This window comes from Haemorhous mexicanus, chromosome 9, assembly GCF_027477595.1.
Source record: "Haemorhous mexicanus isolate bHaeMex1 chromosome 9, bHaeMex1.pri, whole genome shotgun sequence".
Classification (NCBI taxonomy): Eukaryota; Metazoa; Chordata; class Aves; order Passeriformes; family Fringillidae; genus Haemorhous; species Haemorhous mexicanus.
Genome location: NC_082349.1, coordinates 1,887,008 through 1,912,038, shown reverse-complemented (window position 1 = coordinate 1,912,038; position 25,031 = coordinate 1,887,008). Strand labels below are relative to the sequence as shown.

Genomic DNA, 25,031 nt, shown 5'->3' with positions numbered 1-25,031 from the left:
CTCAGAGAAGCAAAATCCATCTCAGTGTAGTAAAATTCTTCCTCAGGGGGTAAAATCCTTCCTCAGAGAGGTAAAATTCTTCCTCAGGGGGTTAAAATCCTTCCTCAGAATGTAGTGGAAGATGGAGGAATTGTACAGCAAGGTTTCAAAAGGGAAAAAAGTTGGCTGTCTTTCTAGGGGAATTGTGAATAAAATATGGAGCACTGCATAAGAGGACATAAACCCAGATCTTCAAAGGAGTTTAGACACTGTGAGGAATGTTTTAAATATTTTTGGTGGATGTGGGCTTCAAACTCCATCAGCAGGCAGGGGAGATGGAGAGCAAATGGCATCATTTCTACATGAATTATGAAGCTTTAAATAATAAATGTGCAGTAAATGTCTGTACATGGATTAGGATTTTTTTCCCAAGGATTTTTTTTCTCCTCCCGTCTCTGAGGAACACGGAGCAGGCATCCTGCTGCCAGGAATCTCCTTGACCTCAGTGGGTAGAATTTCATTCCACAAATCCCCAGCTGGGGCTGTGCCACTTCCCAGGACACAGCAACCACCATCAGCTTCATTTTTCTTCACCCTGCAGCCTTGTCCCTAAATCCAGGTTAAAAGAATTCCTTCTTTAATCATGACAGTGCAGAACCACGTGGACTGTGAGCCTTGGAAGTGTTTAAGGTGCCCAACTCAGATTATTCATAAATATTTTCCCATCTGTGGTGCAGCCTCACTTTCAGGAATATCTGTTCCTTGTCCTCTCTTTGGGAGTGACTTCCATCCAGGTATTTGATTTTGTTTTAGTGCAGTTCAGAAATGTGTGATCCCTTTCTTTGGTCCAGACTGGAGCTGGAACATGGAATGCTGGATTAGAGGCAGGCTGGACCTGTTGGTTTGTAACCTGCAGCTTTTGAAGCTGGACCTGAGAGCTGACCTGAAGGTGAATCTTTTATACTCTGGGTAAGTACAGGATTTACTGTTAAATCCCTCTGGAAAACTGAAAGCATTTCCTAAAACATCAACATTCCAGCTTCCAGCATGGTGGGAGCTTTAGCTCTGCAGATTTTACTTTGTCCTGTCTAAAAGTAATCCTGGATAAGATGGAAAGTTTGTGGTTATCTGAATGAAAAATGGTTGGAATGGAGAGTTCCCCCTTCTCTGTCCTTCCCATGTTTCTTAAAATATTTTAATGAAATCAGCATTGACTTCTGAAGGTATCTTTGTTGTTAGAATTTCTTAATTTTAAAGTTTTGGTTCTACTTTTTATTTGTTTTTGACCTTAATTTTGTCTCTCTTGAAGTAACTGTGGTACTTTACATGTGATCCAATGGCAAATGCTGCTCTCATCTCATTGTCACTGTGGTGAATATTCCCTGGAGTGCTGAGAGATGGAATCCTCCTGCCTGTGGGGTGGGCAGGTCTGGTACACATTGGTTACAAAAAGATCTGTTAGATACCATGAAACCACCCTGCTTTTTCTGGATTATTGGTAGGTTTGAAGAGACACACAGAGGCTTCATTTCCTGATGAAGCAGGATAAACTGAAATAGTTGAATTAACTGAATTTGTAGAGGACTTCCTGAGCAGCCAGATCTCATTTGGCACAAATCATCCCTGTAGTCAGGGCAGAAACCAAATGTATTATTTAGGAATAAATATGGTTGTTCAGCTGACACAATATTTTAATCCCATTTTGGTGAGGTGGGTTCCCATTTCCAGTGCTCCTCATGACTGTGACTCCTGAAATACCATTCCATGGGTGTTTGTGGGGGAAGCAGCTCTGCCTTTGCTCTGCTCCATCCAGGCTCAGCTGCACAGGAAAAGCTTTGCCAGTGATCCCAGTGCAGAAATCTCTGTGTGGAAATTGTTTTGGGATGCCACCAGACTGGAGCCCCAGCTGGGCTGAAGAGGTTCCTTGTGTTAGGAAGGGAATTCAGTGAGTTCCATGTTAGGAGAGCAGGCCCTGTGGGCTCAACAGGGTCTCTATTTGATTCCTCTTTGCTGCAAAGATGAGAAGCAAAGCAAAACCTTGGAGAACTCATTTCCCTCCCCACATTCCACATTAATATTTCCCTTTTAGGTCCCTGTGTTCTGGGCGAGCAGCAAGCACAAGCATTTCAGTCTTTGGGAAGGTGACAGCTTTCCCTGTTGGCTCTCTGATACCTTAGCATTTTATTCCTGAGCCAAAATACCTTGAAAACATTCCCAGTTTTAAAAATATGCATTCCTGGCATGTGTTTCTCCCTGGGAGTCTGGAGATCCAGCCAGGATTCTCACAAACAGGGCAATGCACAAAAATAATGATACAGGAGAATCTACAACAGAAAAGCTTGGGTCTCTCATAGCTTTTTTTCTTTTTTTCTTTTTTTTTTTTTCCCCAGCATTAGAGAAGTCTCCTCTTATTTACCACATCCACAGTTTTCCTGCTTGGAAATAGCAGGAATGGCAATGTTCTGTTCGGCCCATGGCAGTGCCCTGTGGGAGGCTCAAGTGAGGGAGAGGAGGGGGCATTGAAAAGGTTATTCCAAAAGAATAGAAAAGAAGAGGAAAGGTTATTCCAAAGCTTCATTAGACTAATGGGTTAATTGTCTACCAAACATCTTTGCAGCTGTCTGATCCCAGGAATGCTGCAAAGCCCAGGATTAATTCCATGAGCTGGAATCTTTGGCCTCAGGGACTCCCTTGGTTTAATTTTGAGCACTGATTATCATTTGCCCTTTGAGCTCATGAGGCTGCATTCATATTTGGACTTATTTGAAGTTCCTGGGAGGCTCTCCTCCAGTTCTGGGCCTGAATTCCCATGTTTTTTAAGGATAAATCATGCAATCAGTTATGCATTGAGCCTCTCCAGCCAGAGAAAATCAACCTCTCATTAGAGATTGATGAGCTCAGTTTAATGGGGCAGCTTCTTCAAATAAGGATTTTTCTAGAGCTACCATTGATCAAAAACTTTGGGAAATATTGATGGAAGAAATCCTGGAAGCCCCAGACAGCTTTGCTCCATCCTTTCCCAGTAAAGGCAGTGCTTGGAAAGGATGTGGGAGTAATGTGACAGCAGAGTTACAATGGTGACCCCCTTTCACAACCCCTGGTTGGGATGGACCTTTCCTGAAAATTCAGGTGATTTGCCCTAAAAGGAGTTTTACTTTTTCTCTTCAATTGCAAGAACAGGATTGAAATTCAGCCAGGACATTTTGCAGGATCTAATTGAAAGTCTCCAAGTTCCCCACAGGGCACAGATTCATTTAGCAGGAGAGGCATCACCTTCTGAAGGGGGTTGACTATAAATATAAAATATTTAGGACTTCCTACGTGGTTTTGCTGAGGTTTTCCAAGGTGTTGGCTACAAGAACTCTCTGTGACAGGATTTGACACTTTTTTCCCTTTACACAGCTTTTTTTTTTTTTTGTGCAAACAAGTCCATTTGGATGGTTAAAAATTGAAATAATTATTAGGAATGATGAGGAGCTGGTGTGGTGGTAGCCACTTTCCAGATAGATCAGATCAAAGACATGGTTTGAAGAAAAAAAAAATGTTTTCATGGATTGATTGTGGCTTCTGGAGACCAATAAAATCTGTGAGCAACAGGAGAAGGCAGAGAAGCTTCAAAGAAAATTCTGCAAAGTTTTTGAAAGGAAATTCAGGAGAAAACAGTGGAGCCACATCTAGAAAAACCAAATTATTCCAAGTAATTTCAGAGCTCTATGTCTGCCAGATACCATCAGCATAATTCCTGTGTCCTCAAGTCTGCAAGTCCTGGTGAGAATTATTGTAGGAATGTCAGGATTGACTGTCTGCAGCATTAATAAATGTAAACCATACCTTGACATGGACCTGCCTGGGGCTGTTCCTGCAGAGCACAGGAGCTGGGAGGGCAGGGCTGCCCAAATTCCATGAGTTTCCAGCCTCAGAGTATCCCAAGATGCAGAAAGATCAGTGAGGGATGAGGGCAGTGGGGCTGGGATGATCCAGGAGTGGTTCCCTGCAGTCCCAGCCTGAGCTCTTCCCATCCTCCATAATTCTCCTCAGTTTTTTGAGCTTTTCCTCTCTAAGCAGGGAGGATATGGAGATGGAATTGGTGAATCATGGCCAGTTCCCTGTGCTCTGCTCTCAGATAAATGGAGCAGATAACAAATGGACTAAACCCAAAAAATAAAGCAGCAGATCTCGTCCTTCCCTCTCCTCCAATGCAAAGATCTCTGCCCTGCCTGAATCCAAGTGTTCCAGTGACTCATGCCAGCTAGAAAACCATTGGAAAAACACACTGAAAGGCTCTCATTCCATGAATTTCCATTTCTTTCTCTGAATTAGTAAAACAAAACCCTTACTGGATAGAAATAATTCCAAAATCACTTCAGAACAATTCCAAACTGGAGGTTTAATTTTTTTTTTTTTTTTGGGTAAGGATGAAACGTGAAAAGCAGGAAAGAATCTGAGGTGATTGAGCTGTCAGGGTTTGTCTTGGCTTTGCTGCTGGGAGAAATTTGGCCTCAAATGATTTGCACTGTTAAATTCCCAATCTTGGGGAGAATTTAGTCACTGGATACCTGCAGAATTCCTTAAATGTGGGGTTCTGGAAGAGCCTGAAGAGTGGAGATGAGAATGAAGAATGCTTTGGGAACTGCTGGCTCTGAAGATTCAGATGGGATATTGGGAAGGAATTGCTCCCTGGGAGGGTGGGGAGGCCCTGGAATGGATTTCCCAGAGAAGCTGTGGCTGCCCTGGATCCCTGGAAGTGTCCAAGGATGGGTTTGGAGCACCCTGGGACAGTGGAAAAGGTCCCTGTCCATGGCAGGGGGTGGGCTGGGATTTAAGGACCCTCCCAACCCAAACCATTCCATGATTATAACATTCCCTGTAATGCTCAATTGAAGCAGGAGCTGGAGGGAGCATTACATTGTTTTGGAATTATTTCAGTGCCCCACAAATGGGAATTTGAAATTCATCTCTTTTGGGATGGCAGGGAGCTGCCATGGGAAGGTAAAACAACACCGTGGGCCTAAAAAAGATCTGGGAATTCTCTAATGGAATTGTGTTCATTACTTGAAAACCATTGAAAAAGGGAGAAGCAGCAAAGTTAAAGTGATTTGTTACAATTATTTTTTTTTAATTAATTAATCTAGTTTTTTTGATCAATAAACCATATCCAGATGGCCACACTATTGAGATAAAGAAAATTGTTTTGTTCCCTGGTTTGTTTTTCCCCCTGCAGGTCAGAGCTGTCCCTGGGGGCTGCATCCACGAGCTCTCTGCAGGGCACAGTGAGGGTGGCTCCGTGTGCCTGCAGGGACCAGGCCAGCTGCCAGTGCCTGGTGGCCACCCCGGGCCTCAACCACACCTACCTGCTGTGGCTGGAGATGGTGGCAGGTGGCACAGCCCTGGGGTCACCACTGATGGCCCTGCAGCCCACGGACATTGGTGAGCATGGCTGAACCCTGGCCGTGGAACACTGACCAAAGGGGTGGAGCTGGGATTGCAGCTGAGAGGGTGAAAACAAAGTGTTTTAATTGAGAGCTTAAATGAACCAAGGGCTAATTAGAAGTGTAGTTAGCAAAGGTCACTCAGTGGGATTAGAGCTTAACAAGGGAATTCATTGATACCAGGTGGGATAACTGAAACAAGGTTGGGAATGACAGGTGATGGATGAAGTATTGAGAGTGCAGCAGCCATAAGTACAACTGACTTCTGAGAATGAGAGGAGGTTTGGACTGGGACCAGCATGGCTAAGGAGCCCTGCCAGCCTGACATGGGTGAAGAGTTTACCATGAGGAAGAGGACTTACTTCCTCTTCAAAGGAAGAGTCAGAACTTACTGTTCTGAAATGGGTCAGAGCCCAAACGTTCTTTGTGTTCTGACCCATCTCAGAGCCCACCACCCCAATTAAAGAGGACAATTGCACAGCCCTACTGGACACCCAGCTAATTAAAACACAGAGTGAGAGGGTTAATGATTATGTAATAGGTGTCCTGGAAACCATCCTGGAAACCATCTGAATATGGAAAACCTTTCTGGATAAATAGAGAGTAGGAGTTTGTGACTTTTTACACGTCTTTGGGAGGTTACTCCCCAGGTGTCCAGTGCTGTAATAAATACCCCCTCTTTTCAGCACTGTAATAAATACCCCCTCTTTTGAGCACTGTAATAAATGTACCCTCTTTTCAACTTTAATTAGCTGAAGAGTCGTCTGTCCGTGCTTCACAACAGCAGCAGGATGGCTCTGCTGGGAAAGGGGCACAGACAGGGCAGGAAAAGCTCCCTAATCCCTGTCTGGGCTCCAGTGCAAACCACACTGAGCACAGCCCAAGCACTCAAAAATTGGTTATTTCTCATGTTTTCCTTTCCAATCAGAACCTCTCTGTGCACAAGACTGGCCCAGTGGTGGAACTTGTTGCTGAGGGCTTCAATTAAATTTAAAAAGCTGTTCCCAAAGTTGCTTAGCAAGTAATCCCACCCGTTTTCCCAAGCAGCTCTCTGATCCTGATGTTTTCTTCCTGACCCATGCGACCCCAAGCTGGAAAACATTCCTGTGAGTTTGATCAAGCTCAGACTCTCCTGACATGATGAATTTGATATGTGTTGCTATCCAACGTGCCCAGTTATTGCAGATTTGGGCAGATTTCATAAAGGCAGGAGCTATCAGCTGCAGGGGAAAAAAATTAAAGTTTTATGAACATCTTATTAACTTAAAAACTTAGGAATTTTATGAACTTTCTTCTAACTGATGTGCTCTGCAGACAGAACCAGTTAAAATCTCTGGGTGGGCTTGTTTGGAAGATGAGAGGTGGCATTTTTCATCCTGCTGGTTTGAAATGATGCTGCAGGAAAAAATTAAAAATTCAGGCTGGAGTCTGCCAGTATTTAAAAATGACACAATGAGTTAGCTCTGCTTAGTGAAGCATGTTTTTAAAATGCACAATATTAATATATGTTCTGCCAAGATTTAGCTCAATTAAAACTATTTTGAATGCAAAACTCTTGAGTGCTTGTGCCACGTGGATTTTATTTGCTGATAGTGGAGCAGGTGGCATCCCAACCATCATTATCTATGGGATCTGATTCAGGGAAATGTGATGGCAAAGCCACTGACTTTTATTTGCTTCCTCCCCAATCACTCCCTGCTGGCCTTCCTGAAGTTAATTGCTTTGAGATGGTCTAGAAGTAGAAATTAAATAAAATCTGACTTGGGGTGGTAGATCTATACTGAAAATAATAAGAGAATCTTGAGATAAATAACTAAATAAAATCTGACTTGGTATGGTAGATCTATACTGAAAATAATAAGAGAATTTTGAGATAAATAACTAAATAAAATCTTAGTGTGGTGGATTTATACTGAAAATAGAGATTTTTGATATAAGTGAGTGACATTCCAGTAATGCAGTTAAATGGGACCCTCGGAGAGCTGGACCCCAGAGCAGATGGGATTTGAAGGGAACATTTGCCCACTGCCCAGGGTTTTTGGGAATGTTTTCCCTTCAGCTTCTGCAGGGTTTTACTCTTCCATTCCATGGGCAAAACTTGGCTGTGGATGAGGACAGGGCCAGCCAAGGTCTCGGTACCAGGGAGAAGCAGGGCCTTGGCTCCTTGGCATTGTCCAAGGAATGGAATCCTGGGGATTTCCCATCCGAGCTCCCTTCATCCCCATGGGAATATCCAAACTCTCCATTTTCACTCTCCTGGACACCTCCTTTCCCAGCCATCATCCCTGTGGAAGGATGGGAATATTTAGGAGATCCCTGTGTACACTCTAAGGAGCAAATTGATTTTCTCAGCATTCCCATCCCTCTCCTGCTCATTCCCTCTTCCCAGCAAGGCAGGTAAGCCAGGGCTTGGCTACTGGGAAAAGTTGTGGCCTGAGGGAAGAAATTCCTGCAGGTTTAAGGGAAATGGGAGGTCAGACATCATTTCTTGATGCCTGCAACAGCACCAGGGTGACTTTTCCAGGGATATTACACAACACTGACATGCAGTAGAGCAGCTCTTGAAAACTGAGTTTAAGAGGACAGAGTTTAAGGCCTGAGTTGTGAGAACCCAGTAAAACCCACCATCCCTGGGTGAGGCTGGGGCTAACTTGGGGATGAATTTGTGTGCAGTGAAGCCTGAGGCCCCCGTGAAGCTGCACCTGGAGCTGGCTGAGAAGGGCCAGGTGAAGCTCTGCTGGTCCAACCCTGCCCCCCTGCCCTTCCCTCTGCAGCACCAAGTGAGGATCTCTGCTCCTCCAGGACACGGGGACAGCCAGGTAAGGCAGCTCCCTGCTGGGGCATTCCCAAATCCCGGCATTCCCACCACACCCTGGGCCTTGGACTGGGAGTGGGGCTGTTCTGGTGGTGCTGGGCTTAGCTCACTGCTTTTCCCTAGAGGAGCTGGGCTTGGCTTGCTGCTTTTCCCTGGAGGAGCTGGGCTTAGCTGGCTGCTTTTCCCTAGAGGAGCTGGGCTTAGCTCACTGCTTTTCCCTGGAAAAACTGGGCTTGGCTTGCTGCTTTTCCCTGGAGGAGCTGGGCTTAGCTCACTGCTTTTCCCTGGAAAAACTGGGCTTAGCTGGCTGCTTTTCCCTGGAAAAGCTGGGCTTAGCGGGCTGCTTTTCCCTGGAGGAGCTGGGCTTAGCGGGCTGCTTTTCCCTGGAAAAGCTGGGCTTGGCTCGCTGCTTTTCCCTAGAGGAGCTGGGCTTAGCTCGCTGCTTTTCCCTGGAAAAAGTGGGCTTAGCTGTCTGCTTTTCCCTGGAGGAGCTGGGCTTAGCTCGCTGCTTTTTCCTGGAAAAGCTGGGCTTAGCTGGCTGCAGTTTCCTGCAGAAGCTGGGCTTAGCTGGCTGCAGTTTCCTGCAGAAGCTGGGCTTAGCTGGCTGCAGTTTCCTGGAGAAGCTGGATTTAACATCTGTCCCCATGGAGAGAAGCCCCATCCCCTGCTGGCTCTCACAAACAAACTCCCAGTTTTCTTCTTGGGTAAAATCCTGGATTCTGTGAAGTCTAAGCCCGTTTTCTTTCAGCATTCTATATGTTCTGTAACTTATCTGTGTTTAATATTTATAAGTTTTATTATAAATAGTTTTTTTTTTTTTTTTCTTCCTACCATGCAAGTGGCTCTGGAATAACAAGCAGCTGTTAATTAACAACCCATAATGAAACAACTCCTTTTCCACAGAGTTATACAATTTCTAGCAGTCTCCAATTGACAGTAAATTTAAAGAAGAAAGATTTTTAACCCAGCTTGCTACCTTAAAACATAGAAAATCCTCGTGTAGAGTATGAGGATGTTATCTCCTGTCTCTTAAGGAGCAAATTGATTTGCTCAGCACTCCCATCCTTCTTAAAAACTGCTATGAAAGAGAAGGCATGAGAGGGAATTCAGGGAATTCTGACTCCATACAATTTATTTATGTCCTTCTGTGTTTTCCTGTTTCATTTTACAACAATAATGGATTTGGACAATGCAGCAGATGCTTCAGGTTGTCCTGGAAAGCTCCATGGCCCTGGACAATGCCCTGCTGGACTCTCCATGCTCAGTGCAAGTGAGGAGCAGGAATCTCCGTGGTCCAGGCTTCTGGAGTGACTGGAGCACACCCTACAACCTCACTTTGGGAGGTAGGACACCTGCAGGGCTTGGGGATAAAGCTGATTTTCCAGCTGGTTTTGTGGGTTTTGTGTTGGAAGTTGAGTTGGGATGAGAAATCCTGTGGGAGCTTTTCCTGCCTGAGGCTCAGCTCCCTCGCTGTGCCAGGCTGGCACTAGGAATTCTGGAGAGCACACCTGTGGGGCTGGCACTCCCTCAGCAGCACCTGCCCACACCACAAAGAGCTCTTTTCCTCAGAGCTTTTCCATTTCCAGTTCCAGCTGGCAGACTGAACCTCCCCTCAATTCAAGGTTTTTCTCCTGCTGCTTTCTCTCACTTCTGGTTTTGCTTTTGTAGCTGAACTGAAGGCCCAGAGCAAAATCAAATGTGCTTTTTATACAGTCCAGCCTGGTTTGTGATGCTGAGCCCTGTGCAAAACTGGCTTTCTGCTTATTTTGTTGTATTTTTCCATGCTCTGCTCAGAATTCCCTGGGAATATTTTGGTCTGTGCTGCCACAGGAATTCTCTGAACTCTTTATACAGGCACCTGCACCAAAGAGAGAACTAAACCTTGGAAAAAGAGCTTTTTTCCTAATAAAACCTGAAACACAGATCCTAAAGCTGCTTTACTGCCTGCAAAAGGGAAATTTGGGGGAAATCCTAAGAATCTCTGCCTGGTTCCTCAGTGGGGGAAGCAAACCTGACCTTTAAAGGATTTAATGCTGGTTTTGGGGTGTTTGCAAACTGCTCCATTCCAGCTCCACCTGTATCTTCCCTGAATCCCTGGCTGATGGGGGCTGAATTTAAAGTTTAAATCCTTGGAAATTTCAGTGTGTTTGAGGCTGCATTGGAGCACTGCTACAATTTGCTGTTAATTGCAGTGTAAAACCAGTTTTTGGGACTTGAGTCTCATGCTGACTTCAGGAGGAGGAGGAGGAACAGCAGCTCCTGGAAAGATGGATTCATTTTCTTTTGTTTCCCTTGTGCTACTTGCACTGCACCCTCCGGGGATTTTCTGCTCTTTTCATTCAGATTTGCCTGGGGATATTACAGAATATTTAAATCAGAGTTTAGAAACTTTAGGTGTGGAGGGAGACAGACCAAGGCCCATTTCTGTTTCTGTTCATAGTGATTAAGAAATAGGAAAGTTAGAAATACAACTGGATGATGATTATAATAAAACTTTTTTTTTCAGTTGAACAAATGTTTTTATGTTTTTTTTGTTCCATTTTCAATTTCAATGGATTTCCCTCCCCCTTTTTCCTTTTGTGTAACCCAGGGATATTAAAGATTATTTTAATCAGAATTTAGAAACTTTAGGTAGGGAGGGAGGCAGTCCAAGGCTCATTTCTGCATCTGTAGCAATCATAACAATAAAAAATTACTATTGTTATTATATTATTATTATAAGTCTATCATTAACATAATATTATTTCAATGTTATTATAGTAAATAATATAATTATATTATATATTATACTATAATAATATAATAATATTATATTATAATGATATAATAATATTATATATTATACTATAACAATATAATTATATTATACTATAATAATATGTCTTATTCTTATATAACATGTTACTATATAATAATATATGATATAATAATTATGTATAATAATTATGCATAGTATATCATATTATACATAATATATAATATAGTATTGTCTAATATAATAAAATATATAATAATACATAATACATAATATAATAGATAAGATAATAATACATAAGATAGTATATTGTTATATTGTATTGTATTTAATTTTATATTATATACACGATTATTATAATATAATAATAATAATAATAATAATAATAATAATAATAATAATAATAATAATAATAATAGTAATAGTAATAATATTGACAAATGCTTTTAGGTTTTGTGGTTCGGTTTCAGCGCTCACTGGCTTTCCCCCTTTCCCCGTTTCCTGCAGCTCAGGTGCTGTACTTCCCTGCCAGGACCCTGGCCCGCGCTGGCTCCAGCCTCTCCTTCCTGTGCACGGTGCGGAACCGCTCGCAGCCCGTGGCGGCCCGGGAGCTGGTGTGGTGGCTGAACCTGGCAGAGCCGCTCCCGGCCAGCCAAACCTCCGTGCTGAGCAGCCGCGTCAGCCGAGTGACCCTGCCCGAGCTGAGGGCCAGCCAGCCCCGGGGCAGCTTCCTCTACAGCGCCCTGTACTGCTGCCACCAGAGCCGCCAGTGCCACCACACCTACGCTGAGCTCTATGTCGTGGGTGAGGCTCCAGGGCATTTCCCACTCTGCTCTTGGGCCACTGCCCTAGCGAGGATGGAATAGTTCCATTTAAAATCCTTTATTGCCCTTGGGGTTTTTGTTTTGGTTGGTGTCTTTTTTGTTTGTTTGTCGTTGTGTTTGCGAGGGTCCCAGGACGAGGTGAGAGATGAGGATCTGACTCCATGTTCTCAGAAGGCTGATATTCTATTCTATTCTATTCTATTCTATTCTATTCTATTCTATTCTATTCTATTCTATTCTATTCTATTCTATTCCATTCCATTCCATTCCATTCCATTCCATTCCATTCCATTCCATTCCATCCCATCCCATCCCATCCCATCCCATCCCATCCCATCCCATCCCATCCCATCCCATCCCATCCCACTAAAACTATACTAAAGAAAGAGAAGGGTGCAGACAGGCTTAACAAGAAATGAATAATAAAACTCGTGACTGTCTCCTCAGAGTCCAACACAGCTGATGGTGATTGGTCATCAAGTAAAAACAATTCACGTTTGGCTAAACAATCTCCAGACCACATTCCAGAGCTGCAAACACAGGAGAAGCTGAGGCTTCTCATCTTCCCAGGAGGAGAAATCCTGGCAAAGGATTTTTCAGAAAATATCACAGTGACAGTTTGGGTTTTTTTGTTATTTGTTTTTGTTTTGTTTTGTTTTGTTTATTTTGTTGTTGTTGTTTTGGGGTTTTTTTTGTTTTGTTTTTTGTTTCTGGGAGAGGGTTTCTTGAGGTTTTTTCCTGAGTTTTTTTTTTTGTTTTTACATTTTTTGGGGGGTTTTTTGTTTCATTTTGTGTTGGAATTTGAAATGTAGGGAATTCTCAGAACTTTGGGTTTATAAGTTAAAGCTCAGAATTAAACACAAGATTTGATTTGAGGCTGTGGAAAAAGCTTCTAAACTAAAGTGTTAGAAGGAAGATTGTGGATTTATAGTTTGAAGTAAATACATGTTAAATAAATGAAAGTTTAGAGTTTTAGAGTTTAAGATATAGAAAAAATCAAAGTAATTATAAAGGTAAAAAGGTTAAAGCTTGGAATTAAACACAAGATTTGTTTTGAGACTGGAAAAAGCTTCTATACTTAAGTGTTAGAAGTGAGGATGTGGATTCATAGTTTAAAGGCATGTTAAATAAAGGAAAGTTTAGAGTTTAAGATACAGAAAAAATAAAAGTAGTTACAAAGGTAAAAAGGTTAAAGCTTAGAATTAAACACAAGTTTTGATTTGAGGCTTTGGATAAAGCTTCTAAACTTAAGTGTTAGAAGTGAGAATATGGATTTATAGTTTAAAGACATGCTAAGTAAAGGAAAGTTTAGAGTTTTAGAGTTTAAGATATGGAAAAAATAAAAGTAGTTATAAAAGTAAACAAGAAATTTGGAGTGCAGTACTGTAAGTTTGTGTGTTAGAACATAATTGGTTAAGAAAGCTTACAGTGTAGCATGAGTCTGTAAGACAAAATATTTAAAGATTGAGTCAAAAACATAAATATTTTTATTGGTAGTGTTTTATTAGTCAGTAACTCCTTAAGAATTTTGTGACTTTTTAAACTATGCTGTAAAGGTGTGAGCTGGACTCACTTTGCTTACTTATGTAGAAGATAAAAAAAAAAAACACATCACCAAAAACAAGTCAAAAGTCCCATCTCAAATTACTTCAAAAATTCCTCACAGTTTTGTTTTGGTTTTGTAGCAACCATTGTGTCTTATTAATTTAGCTTTTCCTGTCTTTGAATTAGACATGGATTTTAATATCTCCTGTGAGACCGATGGATACCTGACTAAAATGACTTGCAGGTGGTCTGCAAACCCAACCACCTTGCTCCTGGGGAGTCTGCAGTTAAGATATCACAGGTATGGATGGAGTTTAATTCTCTTTTTAATTCTCTTTTCTCTTTGGAAAGCATTGCTCAAAATATTTTAGTGTCAAAGAATTCTGGAGAAATGTAATTATAGAATTAACAGATTCTTTAGTCTGGGTGCAGGAAGGGAACCAGAGATAGCTGAGTATGGAACAGATCTTATTTATAGGGTTTTTCAGCCTTTTTCAACCTGTTTGGGAGCCAGTTCTCTTCAAGAAGATTTCTTGGATCAGTTAAAAAATAATTCCAGTTGCTCCTACCTACAGGCTGTAAGGAAAAATGGAAAATCCCATTCCCAGTGGGAATGTCTGGCCTGGGGGAGCTGTAGAATCCCTGTCCTTGGAGCCTCTCAGATCCTGACAGCTCCATCTGATCTGAATTTAACTCTGAGTCTGAGATGGGACTTGAGACCTCCTGAGGTCTCCACTCAGTCTTGGATTCTTCTATAATCCTGTATCTTTTTTTCCTATGTACACACAGGTGAAAATAGAGGATGAAACAAACTCATTCCAAGGTGGGAAAAATTCTTGCTTGAGGAACCAAACCTTAGCTGGTGGAGGGAATGTTGCTTTGTGAAGGCAGCAGCTGGGACTGCAGCAATTCCCAGAATCCCAGGCTGGTTTGGGTTGGGAGGACCTCAAAGCTCATCCCATTCCATCTCTGATGTGTTCAGCTTGAGGGTTTCCTAGAACCACTCAGACAGACAGACAGACAGCTCTTCCTGAGGCAAAAAATCCATAATTTTACTGCTCTGCTGGGCTGGAGATGCAGGAATTTTGGCAAAGAGCTTCCATCAGCCCCACCTAATCCTTTGGAAAGGCAGCCTGTCTTCTCTGGTGGAGTTCTGAATGATCCTGGTGCCCAGGTGAATATTTCCCAGGGTTTGTGGATGGAAGGAATAACTGGAATGCTGGAAAGTTCAAGTGGAGGCTTTTGGGACAGGATTAATGCCTGGCTGAGTGCTGAGGTAGCTTTTGTTTACTCTGCCTTGACAAATGTGGATCTAATGAGTGCACTGCTGGGCAGGGAGCTGGGAATAAACCCCATGCTGCTCATTGTGGCTTTTATTCCCACTTCCTCACTGTTCAGGTTTAGCTAAAAATGTCATTTTCTAGTAGAGGTGATAATGTGGGGATTTGTTCATGTTCCTGCAAGATCAAACAGTGACATTACCCCTGCCTGCAAATCCTTCCCAGATGCTGCTGCTCCTTCTTTTTGTTCTGGTTTTTGTGGTTATTTGTTCAGAGCAAGGCCTGAAAGAGGAAAATGCAATAAAATTCCTGCTGCTGTTCCCTTTAGGAGCTGGAGTGCAGCACTGCTGTGCTGTGTGTGATGCTCTGCCTGTGGGGTTTTGTTTTGCTTGGGTTGTTCCTACATCTTCCTCTGCAGGCAGTGCTGCCAGGAGAAACAGCTCCAGAGGGACCATCCTGTGGGAGCAGGGAATGCTGCAATCCCAACCTCCAAAGCACCAGGCACTGCTGTAATCCTGGGGACACAAACAGGGAACTTCAACCCAGTGTAACTCTGGTGGTTCCTCTGAGTAACTCACACCCCCTCCAGCCCCTCTCCTCACAAGTCTGAGGAGAAAGCTGAAAAATTCCCACTCCTGGAATTTATCCAGTTCCATTTTGTCCAGAATCCAGGGCTCCTCTCTTCTCTTGCCAGGTGTGATAACTGGACATGGGGTTTTTAATTCAGAGTTGATGTTTTGGTGGGATTTGCATCTCCTGGAGACCTCAGTGAGTCTCTGTGGCAGCTTCCCCCTGGTTGCCAGTTGGGATTTTGGAAGTCATTCCTGACTGGAGTCAGTTCTTGGCAGGTTTGCCTTGCTGTGTTCATTGCCAATCCCTCAAATCCCACAACTGATGAGGATTTGGAGCTGCCTTCTCTTGTTGTACCTGCTGCTTTTATTGTTTGTCCTGCTTTTTCCAGAGCCAAAGCTTTGAGGAGTGACTCTGAAATGGCTTTTATCCCTTCAGTGCAGACTCAGGTTCAAGATCCAAATAATCCTCAAAATCCCAGGAGTTTGCTGTGCCTCCATTCCTTTTAATTCCCTCCAGATTTACACTTGCAACGGATCAACTGAACGTGGTTTGGTTTTTTTCCCCCTCTTTTAAGGAGCCAAATTTATTGCTCTGACTTTCCAAGCCCATCTCCAAACTCAGAGGTGAAAGAATGCCTTTTGCAGAGGAACCATTCCTACGAGTGCACGTTCCAGCCCATTTTCCTGTTATCTGGATATACCCTGTGGATAGAGTTCAAACACTCCCTGGGAACCCTGCAGTCCTCCCCAACCTGTGTCATCCCAGCAGATGTGGGTAGGTCAAGATCCATCAATCTCTCTTCCCTTGTGCCCCTGGATTTTAAATGGTGTTGGCAAAGAATTTTTCCACAGGTTTTCAATGCAAACATGAGAGTTTTGATATTAACTCAAAGAAAAATTGGTTGAAATGTTATTTCCATACAGGATTTTAAAATGAAACATCTACTTCTGCCTGTAATTCCCTGTAGAGAAAATGCAAGTGTAATATTGCAAAATGAAGCTCATTTTTAAGGTTTTGATGATTTGGTTTTTCAGGTTGATTTGTCTTCACTTAATTCCTTTTTACTCCAGTATTATAATACACAGTAAACAATACACAGTTATTATTATTATTATTATCATCATCATCATCATCACAGTGTATTATTTACACAGTTATAAATCCATTTAAAATCATGGGCACTGTCCCTGCTCTTCCATGCTGCTGCAACATTTTGTGCCACACAGAGCACTGAAATTTGGATAAAAACAAGAGGCAGGAGCAGTGTTTGGGTGTTTTAAAAACTCCAAAATGTGCAAATCACCTCTTCTTATCTGCTCTGTGACAGAGAATTCACTGGGTGTTTTTTGGAAATAAATGTGAACATGGGTGAGAGCAAACAAGGCAGCTGGACCCCAGAGGTGCTACATGAAATAAATTCGTGTTATATAATTATGAAATTATTTAGAGTTATATAGTTATGAAAGAAATTCGAGTTATAGAATTAAAAAATACATTTTTTATGTGGTGACAATGGATGGAATGATTTATCCTGGATACAGGGTGCTCTGTATTGTAGTAAAGCAAAACAAACCCGTTCCAGCACTATCCAAACTGAAAAAAAAAATTTTATTTTTTGTTGTTGTTTTCTCCTCATTCACATCTGATTATCCAAAGTAAATTTATTTCAATTTGGCTTGATTAACAAACAAGGGTTTTGGGAGATTCCTGTTCTACAGCAGCTGGATTTGGGGGGAATTTCCAATTAATAAAATAAAAACGTTCCCATCAGTCACTGCACGATGTCTGTCCCCAGCCCTTACAGGAGCTGCTGCTTTCTGCAGGGGTGACCCCACTGAAATAATGGAATCATGGAATTGCTGAGGTTGGAAAAGCCCCTGGAGAGCATGGAGTCCAACCATTCCCTGGTGCCAAGGCCACCACTGCCCCTGTCCCCAAGTGCCACTTGCACAGGGCTTTGAAATCCCTGCAGGAATGGGGACCCAGCACTGCCCTGGGCAGCTGTTCCCATGCCTGGCCACCCTTCCCTTGGAGAAACTTTCCCAATTATCCAACCCAAACCTCAACGTTTATTGCCAGGCTCTGTCTTTTGTCCTTTATCCCAGGGCAGGTGGTAAGTGCCAGCACAAAAGAATCAAAAGAATCTCTTGTGCTTTAAATGCAAATGAAATACCTGGAAACATTCCCGTGGGTTCTGTGTTTCCAGTCCTGCTTTCCCTGGAATAGCAGAGGCCTTGTGCTACCCACCACCCTCAGGACAAGGAGAAGCCATCCATGGTTTGGTTTAGTGGGAAGTGCCAGTGCAGACATTGCAGTCATTTTTTAATTTTTCCATTTCCCAGTGAAGCCTCTGCCCCCTTCCAGCGTGGGAGCAGAAGTGACCAGGAACACGGGGCTGCTGAACGTGAGCTGGAGCCAGCCTGTCTTTGCCAGCAGGGGTCTGACATTCCAGATCCGCTGGAAGGCAGGGAGCAGGGAGGAGGTTCCATGGCAGGTATGTCTGTTCCAGCTGGCCTGGAGCGGGGGTCATGGCACTGCTGGAGTGTGGAGCTGGTTTTTAAGGAATTTATCCCTGGGGAAAATCACAAAATGCTAAAGCAGTTGCAGTGTCCACGGAGCAATATTCCTCACGGGATTCATTCTCAGGAATTTTGACTCCAAGAGCTGCACAAACATCCCTTTGTCCTCACTGTGACTTTTTTGCCCTCTCTCCCAGCTCTATGAGGTCCCAAACCCTGCAGGCAGCTGGGCTGGGATCCGAGTGGAGCAGCTTTGTGTGGAGTACGTGGTGCAGGTGCGCTGCAGGGAGCTGGAAGGATCCGGCTACTGGAGCGACTGGAGCAGAGCAGCCCAGACCCTCGTCCAGGACATCAGAGGTCTGTGCCTCAGGGACATCCTCAGGGCTGGCACTTGCCATGCTCAGCTGTGACTGTCCCTCCCAAATTGTTGTTTTGCAGCTCCCGTGCAAGGCCCGGAATTTTGGAGGATGGTTTCTGAGGATCCAGCTGGGAAGCAGAGGAATGTTACACTCCTGTGGAAGGTGGGAGCAGCTGCATTTGGGGCTTTCCCTGGGATCCCAAAACCAGGTGGGATTGCCAGGAGGGGAGTCTGACAGGCACATGAGGCTTGTGGGAATTGGGATTTGCCTTTTTCTGTGCTCCTGACAATTGCTTGGCTCATCCTAGCGGCAAGAGGTGAATCCTGGTGGGAATTCCGGGGTAAAATGGGAGATGGTTTTGCCTTCTTTGCCTTAAAATGTTAAAGCAGGGCAGGAAAGAGTTCCTCAGTGCCCATTCCTGTTTGCTCATGTGCTGCTCTGGGGTTTGGATCCTGAAAAATGTGTAAAACAGGGAATTACTGTGGGAATCTGAAAGTTTGGCTCTCCTTGTCCTTCACTTCCCTTTGCTGGGAAGAGAGGGAATGAGAGTCAGCTCTCAGAGAGGGAAATGAAGCTTTTAAAAGGACTCCAGTCCTTGGCTGAAGAACAGGAGCCAGGACCATTCTGAGTCCTGTTTTATTATTATTTCTATTTTCTTATTGGGTCCTGTTTCCTTAAAATTGGAGCTGCCCAAGCAACCTTTGCTCTGGGAATCAGGACAGAATTCAGGAATTCATGCCCATGAATTAATTGCTGCAGCCCCTGATGCAGAATGACTCGTTGTGCAGCGTGAGCAGGTACATCATAAAGCACCAGACCCCAGGGAACCCCTCCTGGGAGGAGTTTGTGGATCATGGCACCAGCTGGACTTTCCCATGGATGGAGCCAACCCACACCGTCACCATCCTGGCCATGAATTCAGTTGGAATTTCTGCAACTAATTCCAATTTAACTCTATCCCAGCAAATGAGCACAGGTAAGAGCAGCAGTGTGGAGGATGTGGGAAATGCCAGGAATCCTGGTGATGTTCATGGGGAAAGCTTTCTTTGGGATCAAATTCCCTCTCTTGGAATAAGGAATGTTTTATGGGGATACATTCAGCACCAAGAGAGCTGTTGGAAAGCTGAGATTTCCTTCATGAAAATCCTGTGATTTTTGGGTTGGGAAAAAAGTTGTCACTGGGCTGTCTTCACTAATAAAATATAAAGTAATTAATCAAAGAAAAAGAAAATCCTGCTGGAGAGCTGATCTTTCATCTCCTTTGTTTTGGGAACACCCAACGTTCCTGCTGGGGAATGTTTTGTTGTCTCCAAAATGAAATGTGGTTACAGGGTACAGAGTCCTCAGACTTCCTGAGCAGTAATTCCTGCTCCACTTCCTGAGCAGAAATTCCTGGATTTGGCTGCACTCTACTTAATTTATTCCCAAGAATTCAGGGAATAAATAACAATAAAAAATAAAAATAAAAAAATAAATAAATTAAACATAAATAAATAATTCCAGTTAAGGAATTGCAGGTGAGAATTGGGATTTTTGATGTCTGTAAGAAACTTGATCTGTTTGTGCTTGGAACTGGTTTAGTGGAACCCAAATTTTTGGTGGCTTGAAGTAAAAATCTCTCTGCTGATGTGGCTTTATTATACAAAAGACAATTGAAGTGATAAAGTGGTGACACTTCAGCAGTTCGTGGGATGTGGATCCCAGGTGCTTTCCCTGTTTCCCCAGTGGATGCTGTGCAATCCCTGAGTGCTTACCTGGTGAACAGCACCTGTGTGGTTGTGGTTTGGAGTCTCTCCCCACAAATCCCTGGGATAAAATCCTTTGTGATTGAGTGGAGGAACCTGAACCAAGAGGAGCAGATGAAATGGCTGCGAGTTCCTCCAAATCTCAGGAAATATTTCATTTATGGTGAGTCTGTGCTTGAAAATATAATTTGTGCTGTTAATTGATGTGGAACAGAAAAATGTGGAATTTCTGAGCTCTGAGCCCTTTGTCTCCTTCTGCATTTCTAATCACTTTTATTGACCAATAAACCAAATTTTGATGCTCATTAGAGGATTGCCTGTTGCATTAATAATCAGTTTAAGCTCTGGAGTGAGTTCATTTTGTGGCAATACAATAAAATTAGTTCTGGAATACTGAACACACCAGCTAATTATTCAAATGAATTTCTGCGTTTCCTTTGCATTTTGACTTTAGTCCTGGAAATGATCCCAGGAGCTCCATAAGGTGTTCATTCCATGACAGAATAATGCTGGATTAATAGCTTCAATCTTGGGATTCTAGAGTAGGGATCTGTAAAAGATGGAACCATTATTGCCCTCTCTGGGCTGATCTGAGCTCTGATCTGTGCCCAGAGCCTCTGTGGAGGGAATTGTTTAAAAACTGGATGGCAGTGGGTTCCAAAGGCTGATTTCCCCTTTGCAGATCATTTTATCCTGGTTGAGAAGTACCAGTTCAGCCTCTACCCTGTGTTTGCTGGAGGAGTTGGCAAAGCCAGAGCCACGGAGCAGTTTGCCCAAGGTGACTGACAGGGGCTTTCCCCCTGTTTTTTATGAAGTAAAAGTGATCTTGAAATGTAAAATCTCTGTCTTATCTGAAAATAAAAAGTGGTAATAAAGTCACTGTTATGTACCTACAAACAGTGCACAGCTTTAATTTGAAAACCCTCTGTGGGCTGAGCTGAGTGAGGGATTAAATTCCTATTTCACTAATTCCTTTTTGTCTGTTTATTCCCAAGGGAAAGGTTTGTCCATGTGCAATAAAACTGTTGCTCAAGGTTATTTCCCCATCTAAGCTGTTGTTTCTACTGTTTGTTATTTCCCTGTTGCCAACTATTTGCTCCCAGACAAATCACTTTGCTGCATTAATAGCTGAACTCCTTTATTTCCAGGGGGATTTGAAACTGGGAGTACTGGCAGCCTCCACGTGGTTCTGCCCATTGTTTTCTCCACCTCAGTTCTGCTGCTGGGAGCGTTGCTGGTTTCACACCAAAGGTACCTTGCTCCTGTTACCCAAAATCCAGCTGCTGCAGCTGCACTGCTGCCACTCTGCTGAACAGAATCCCAGACTGGTTTGGCCTGGGAGGGACCTTAAATCCATCCAGGGCCACCCCAGGGCCACCTCCCACTGCCCCAGCCTGCTCCAGCCTGGCCTTGGGCCCTGCCAGGGATCCAGGGGCAGCCACATCTGCTCTGGGAATTCTATTCCAGAGCCTCCCCACCCTCCCAGCCAGGGATTCCTTCCCAATATCCCATCTAAATTCCCCTTTTCCAGCTTCCAGCCATTCCCTGGGTCCTGTCCCTCCATGCCTTGTCCCCTCTCCTGGAGCCCTTCAGGCCCTGTGACCTGTGGTCATTCAGCACAGGCTACTCCCTTTATATTTTCCCAAACTGCCACCTGGAATGTCCCTTCTTTATGGTTTGGGTTCAATTTGGGCCATTTCTCATCTCTCCAATGGTTATTCCATGGCCATAGTGCTGTGGATAAATGAAATGGCAGAGATTCCTTCCCTGCAGAGTGGGAACTGCTCCAACTCCAGCATTTCCCTGACATTTCAGGATGAAGAAGCTGCTCTGGGAGGATGTTCCCAACCCCAAGAACTGCTCGTGGGCGCAAGGAGTTAATTTCCAGCAGGTTTGTATTTCCCTGGGGCTGCTGCTGCCTCCACCCAGGGCTGTTCCAGCTCTGTCTCCAGTGGAAATCCAGCCCCGTTCACCCCTCTGGCTCCATCCAGAGGTTCCCATTCCCCAAGCCTCTGGATTATGCATTGGACATGATAAATTTCTGCTTTTAATGATAAACTGTTAAATAATAAACTGAGAAATACCAGTTTTTAATAGGTGACAGATGGTGGCCTTAGCCAAAGCAGCCCTGGCCTTGGCTGGGAGGGGTTTAATCAGTGTTTGCTCTGGTGTCCATGGAGAGGGGAAGGGACACAAACATCTCCTGTAGGGGTAAACCACATGCATCAGGGAAAAAATGTTATTTTCACAGTTTAGAAGCTCCCTGTTCATTTTGATGTGGGAAGGTGATGGATTTGTGTGGGAAAATCCCAAATTCAGGGCCCAGGTGTCACCAGCAGCGAGCCTGGACTGAGTAGAGCCCAGGAGTTTTACTCTTTGCTCTGATTTCCCACTACTCTGTTATTTTGACATTTTCCTCGTTATTTTGGCAGCTTCCCTGCTGTAAAACATGGTTTGTTAATCCACAAAAAACCTGGGTTTATCTGTTTTGTCCTGAATTCATTAGAAAATACAAGAGAATCTTCCTTTGGAGCTCTCGTGCTGCTGTCAGTTCATCCTGGGGGATAATTTACATCTGCATTTATTAGAGTAGTAAATCCTGCATTTCTCCCAAATAGAGGAGTTTCACTCAGTTCAAGCATGCAGCTGCTACTCAGGTGGGAATGCTCCAAAAATCCCATGGAAAGGTCGAATTTGACCTGGATAATCCAATCCTAGCAGGGAGAGTTCCTTCAGCTGATGTATCAATGGTAAATCTGCTGAGGAAATTTTGTCACAGAGGATTTTCAACTATAAATTCTTAAAAAACAATGTGTGAACTCAATGTGGCAAAATTCCAGGCTCCTGGGAACGACCTTTGGTGTTGGATGCTGTGATCCATAAAACCTGGAGAGTGAAATAAAGCTGTTCCATAATAACTGAGCATTAAAATCCCTCTTTTCTTCCAGCCTGAGACTCTGGAGCATCTCTTTGCCAAGCACCCCGAGCCAATGTCATGTGAGCCGCTTCTCCTGGAGGCAGAGATGGTGCTGGAGGACATCAGCATCACCAGAACCTCGGGAAAAGAAGAGCCAGGGGATTTTTTAGGAACTGACTCCACATTTCCAACCCCGCAGGACTCGGAATGTGACTCTGCATGCTCCAGCAGCCACTTCCAGAGCAGCAGCTTCTGCAGGAGCTGCCAGGACGGAGAAGGCGCGGCGCAGGGTGACCTCAGATACGCCACGGTGATCAGCAGCTGCGCCTCCAGCGGGCTGTGCCGCCGCAAAACCGGCCCCAGGAGCTGCTTGGGCAGCTGCAGCCTCGGGCAGCACCCCATAGTTCTGGGTGCCTTCTGCAGTGCTGCTTGGGAGGTTGGCAGTGGGGCACTGCTGGTGCTGCCTGGCTGCCAGCCCGGCAGGGCTCTGTCCCTGCTGTCCTCGGAGGGCTTCTCGGAGCCTTGGCACGAGCGCAGCCTGTGCTACCTCGGGGTGACAGCCCTGGACAAAGGACACAGGGACCTGCTCCTGACAGACAGCTCCAGGGGCACGGATCTGCTCACGGAGGGGGAGGGTCTCCAGCACATCTCAGCCAGTGTCAAGGAGTTTATCCAAAGCAGCCTCAAGCCTAAAGGCACCGTTCCCTATGTTCCACAGTTCCGGATGGCTGCAGCCAAAGGGCAGCAGGCCACGGAGAAAAAGTGACAGTCGCCCCAAAATTCCATATTCCTGAAGTTTTTCCAGGTGTTGACGCATTCCCCTGTTTTCCCTCTCTTGCTTTATCCAGCTTATTCTGGTTTTAGGCTTCACCTGGAGCCCCCAAGAGTGAGAGAGCTGATCCGTGGCCTGGGATGTTTCTGAGGGAGAAAAGCTGGAATGGGCCATTTCCCTGGGGATGATTTGTGACATCGAGTCAGCCTGGATGTGGTTGCAAGGAATGGATCAAGGAGTGAAAGGCTCAGGCTGCTGCAGGAAGAGGAGGAGAATCCAAATTCCTGTGTCTCCATTAATTGGATAAAGTATTTAAAGTAAAGTATCCACATTTTATTGTTGAACACGAGATTCCAAATGGTGCAGTTTTACACTGACATCTCTTCCCAAGCTCTTTCCTAAGATTCCATGGGAGAAAAGACAGGAACTGGATCCAAGGACCCTGCATTTTTGATTTTGGGAGATGAACCTGTCTGTATGGCCTTGGAGGAGTCACTTTGCCTCTACAACTCTGCCAGGAAGCCTCAGGTGGGAGTAAATCAGGTCTGCATCTTCTGGGAGAAGCAGGAAAACAAACCCACAGCTATTTGCAAGCCAAAGCTATTTTTTTGTTTTATTTCATAGTTCATAAATATTTTTCTACACCTGCCTTTTCAGAGAACTATTTTGAGGAGTGAAGGAGGATGAATTTATTGTGTATTCCAAAGAATATATTTCTGTCAAACTTCAGAGAGACAAAACCGAAGGGCAAAACCGAAATTAAAAACCAAAGCAATGATGGATTTAGGCCCAGCTTAACACAAAACCCCACTGCTGGGTTTTGTTAAGCTGCTGACCTGGCTCTTATGGGGCTCTTTGATGCTGGATGTGTAAGGTTAGGAATTCAAACCTGTTTTGTGTTAGGAGCCAAGACTTGTCACTGTTTTTGGAGCTAAACCTGCAGGCTCCTGTGGCATTCCAGGCTAAAGCTGAGATGGATGCTGGATTTAGGATTCACTTCCTGCTGTTGGGAAGGGACAGGAGAGCCCATTTCTCTGGAGAATGGAATGATCCTTTCATGGAAATGTCCAGAAAAATTACTTGGTTGTGTTTGAAGGTCATCTTTCTCCAGAAATAAAAAGCTGATGTTGATTTTGGCCCGCCCAGTCCTTTCCCAGTAATTCCATATGAACAGAGGGAGCTTAACCATGGGAATGATCAGCTGAGGGACCAGGGAAGGCTTTCCTGGGAACATGGAAAATTCAGGAATTAGGAGATGTGCAGGAGGTCTCTCATCAATGGACACTGGCAGATTCTCAGGTTTCACCTCCTCTGGGAGCCCACCCTGTCCTCCCACTGCCATCCCATGATTTTCCTAGTGGCCAGAGCAGCTGGTGCTCCTCAGGAAAACCAGTGGATCTCCTCTGCAAAAGCCCTGCAGGAAATACAGCAAAAAGAGAAGATTTGGGGTGTGATGAGTGTAGAACCAAGGGATTGGATCCTTCCTGGGCTCTTCCTGTCCACATCTGCAATCCCAGGG

General features: G+C 44.3%; 1 protein-coding gene across 8 annotated transcripts in view; it reads left to right on the top strand.

Annotated features, from left to right (window-relative positions):
* Nucleotides 1–24,648, top strand: part of LEPR (leptin receptor) — a 30,937-nt gene extending 6,289 nt beyond the window's left edge. For 3 of the 8 annotated variants that reach the window (XM_059853582.1, XM_059853583.1, XM_059853588.1), the window contains 16 exons: nt 831–948; nt 5,201–5,406; nt 8,082–8,227; nt 9,419–9,566; nt 11,486–11,782; nt 13,534–13,648; nt 15,775–15,974; nt 17,543–17,694; nt 17,917–18,076; nt 18,158–18,240; nt 18,838–19,054; nt 19,804–19,986; nt 20,506–20,601; nt 20,972–21,074; nt 21,639–21,714; nt 22,772–24,648. In XM_059853582.1, the coding sequence (XP_059709565.1) occupies nt 831–948; nt 5,201–5,406; nt 8,082–8,227; nt 9,419–9,566; nt 11,486–11,782; nt 13,534–13,648; nt 15,775–15,974; nt 17,543–17,694; nt 17,917–18,076; nt 18,158–18,240; nt 18,838–19,054; nt 19,804–19,986; nt 20,506–20,601; nt 20,972–21,074; nt 21,639–21,714; nt 22,772–23,506 (3,035 nt within the window). In that variant the 3' untranslated portion in view covers nt 23,507–24,648. Of the gene's footprint in view, nt 1–27; nt 949–5,200; nt 5,407–8,081; nt 8,228–9,418; nt 9,567–11,485; nt 11,783–13,533; nt 13,649–15,774; nt 15,975–17,542; nt 17,695–17,916; nt 18,077–18,157; nt 18,241–18,837; nt 19,055–19,803; nt 19,987–20,505; nt 20,602–20,971; nt 21,075–21,638; nt 21,715–22,771 lie in introns of those variants that run through there. The other 5 variants (XM_059853589.1, XM_059853584.1, XM_059853587.1 and 2 more) reach the window with 5 other exon arrangements.
* Nucleotides 24,649–25,031: the final 383 nt, after the last annotated feature.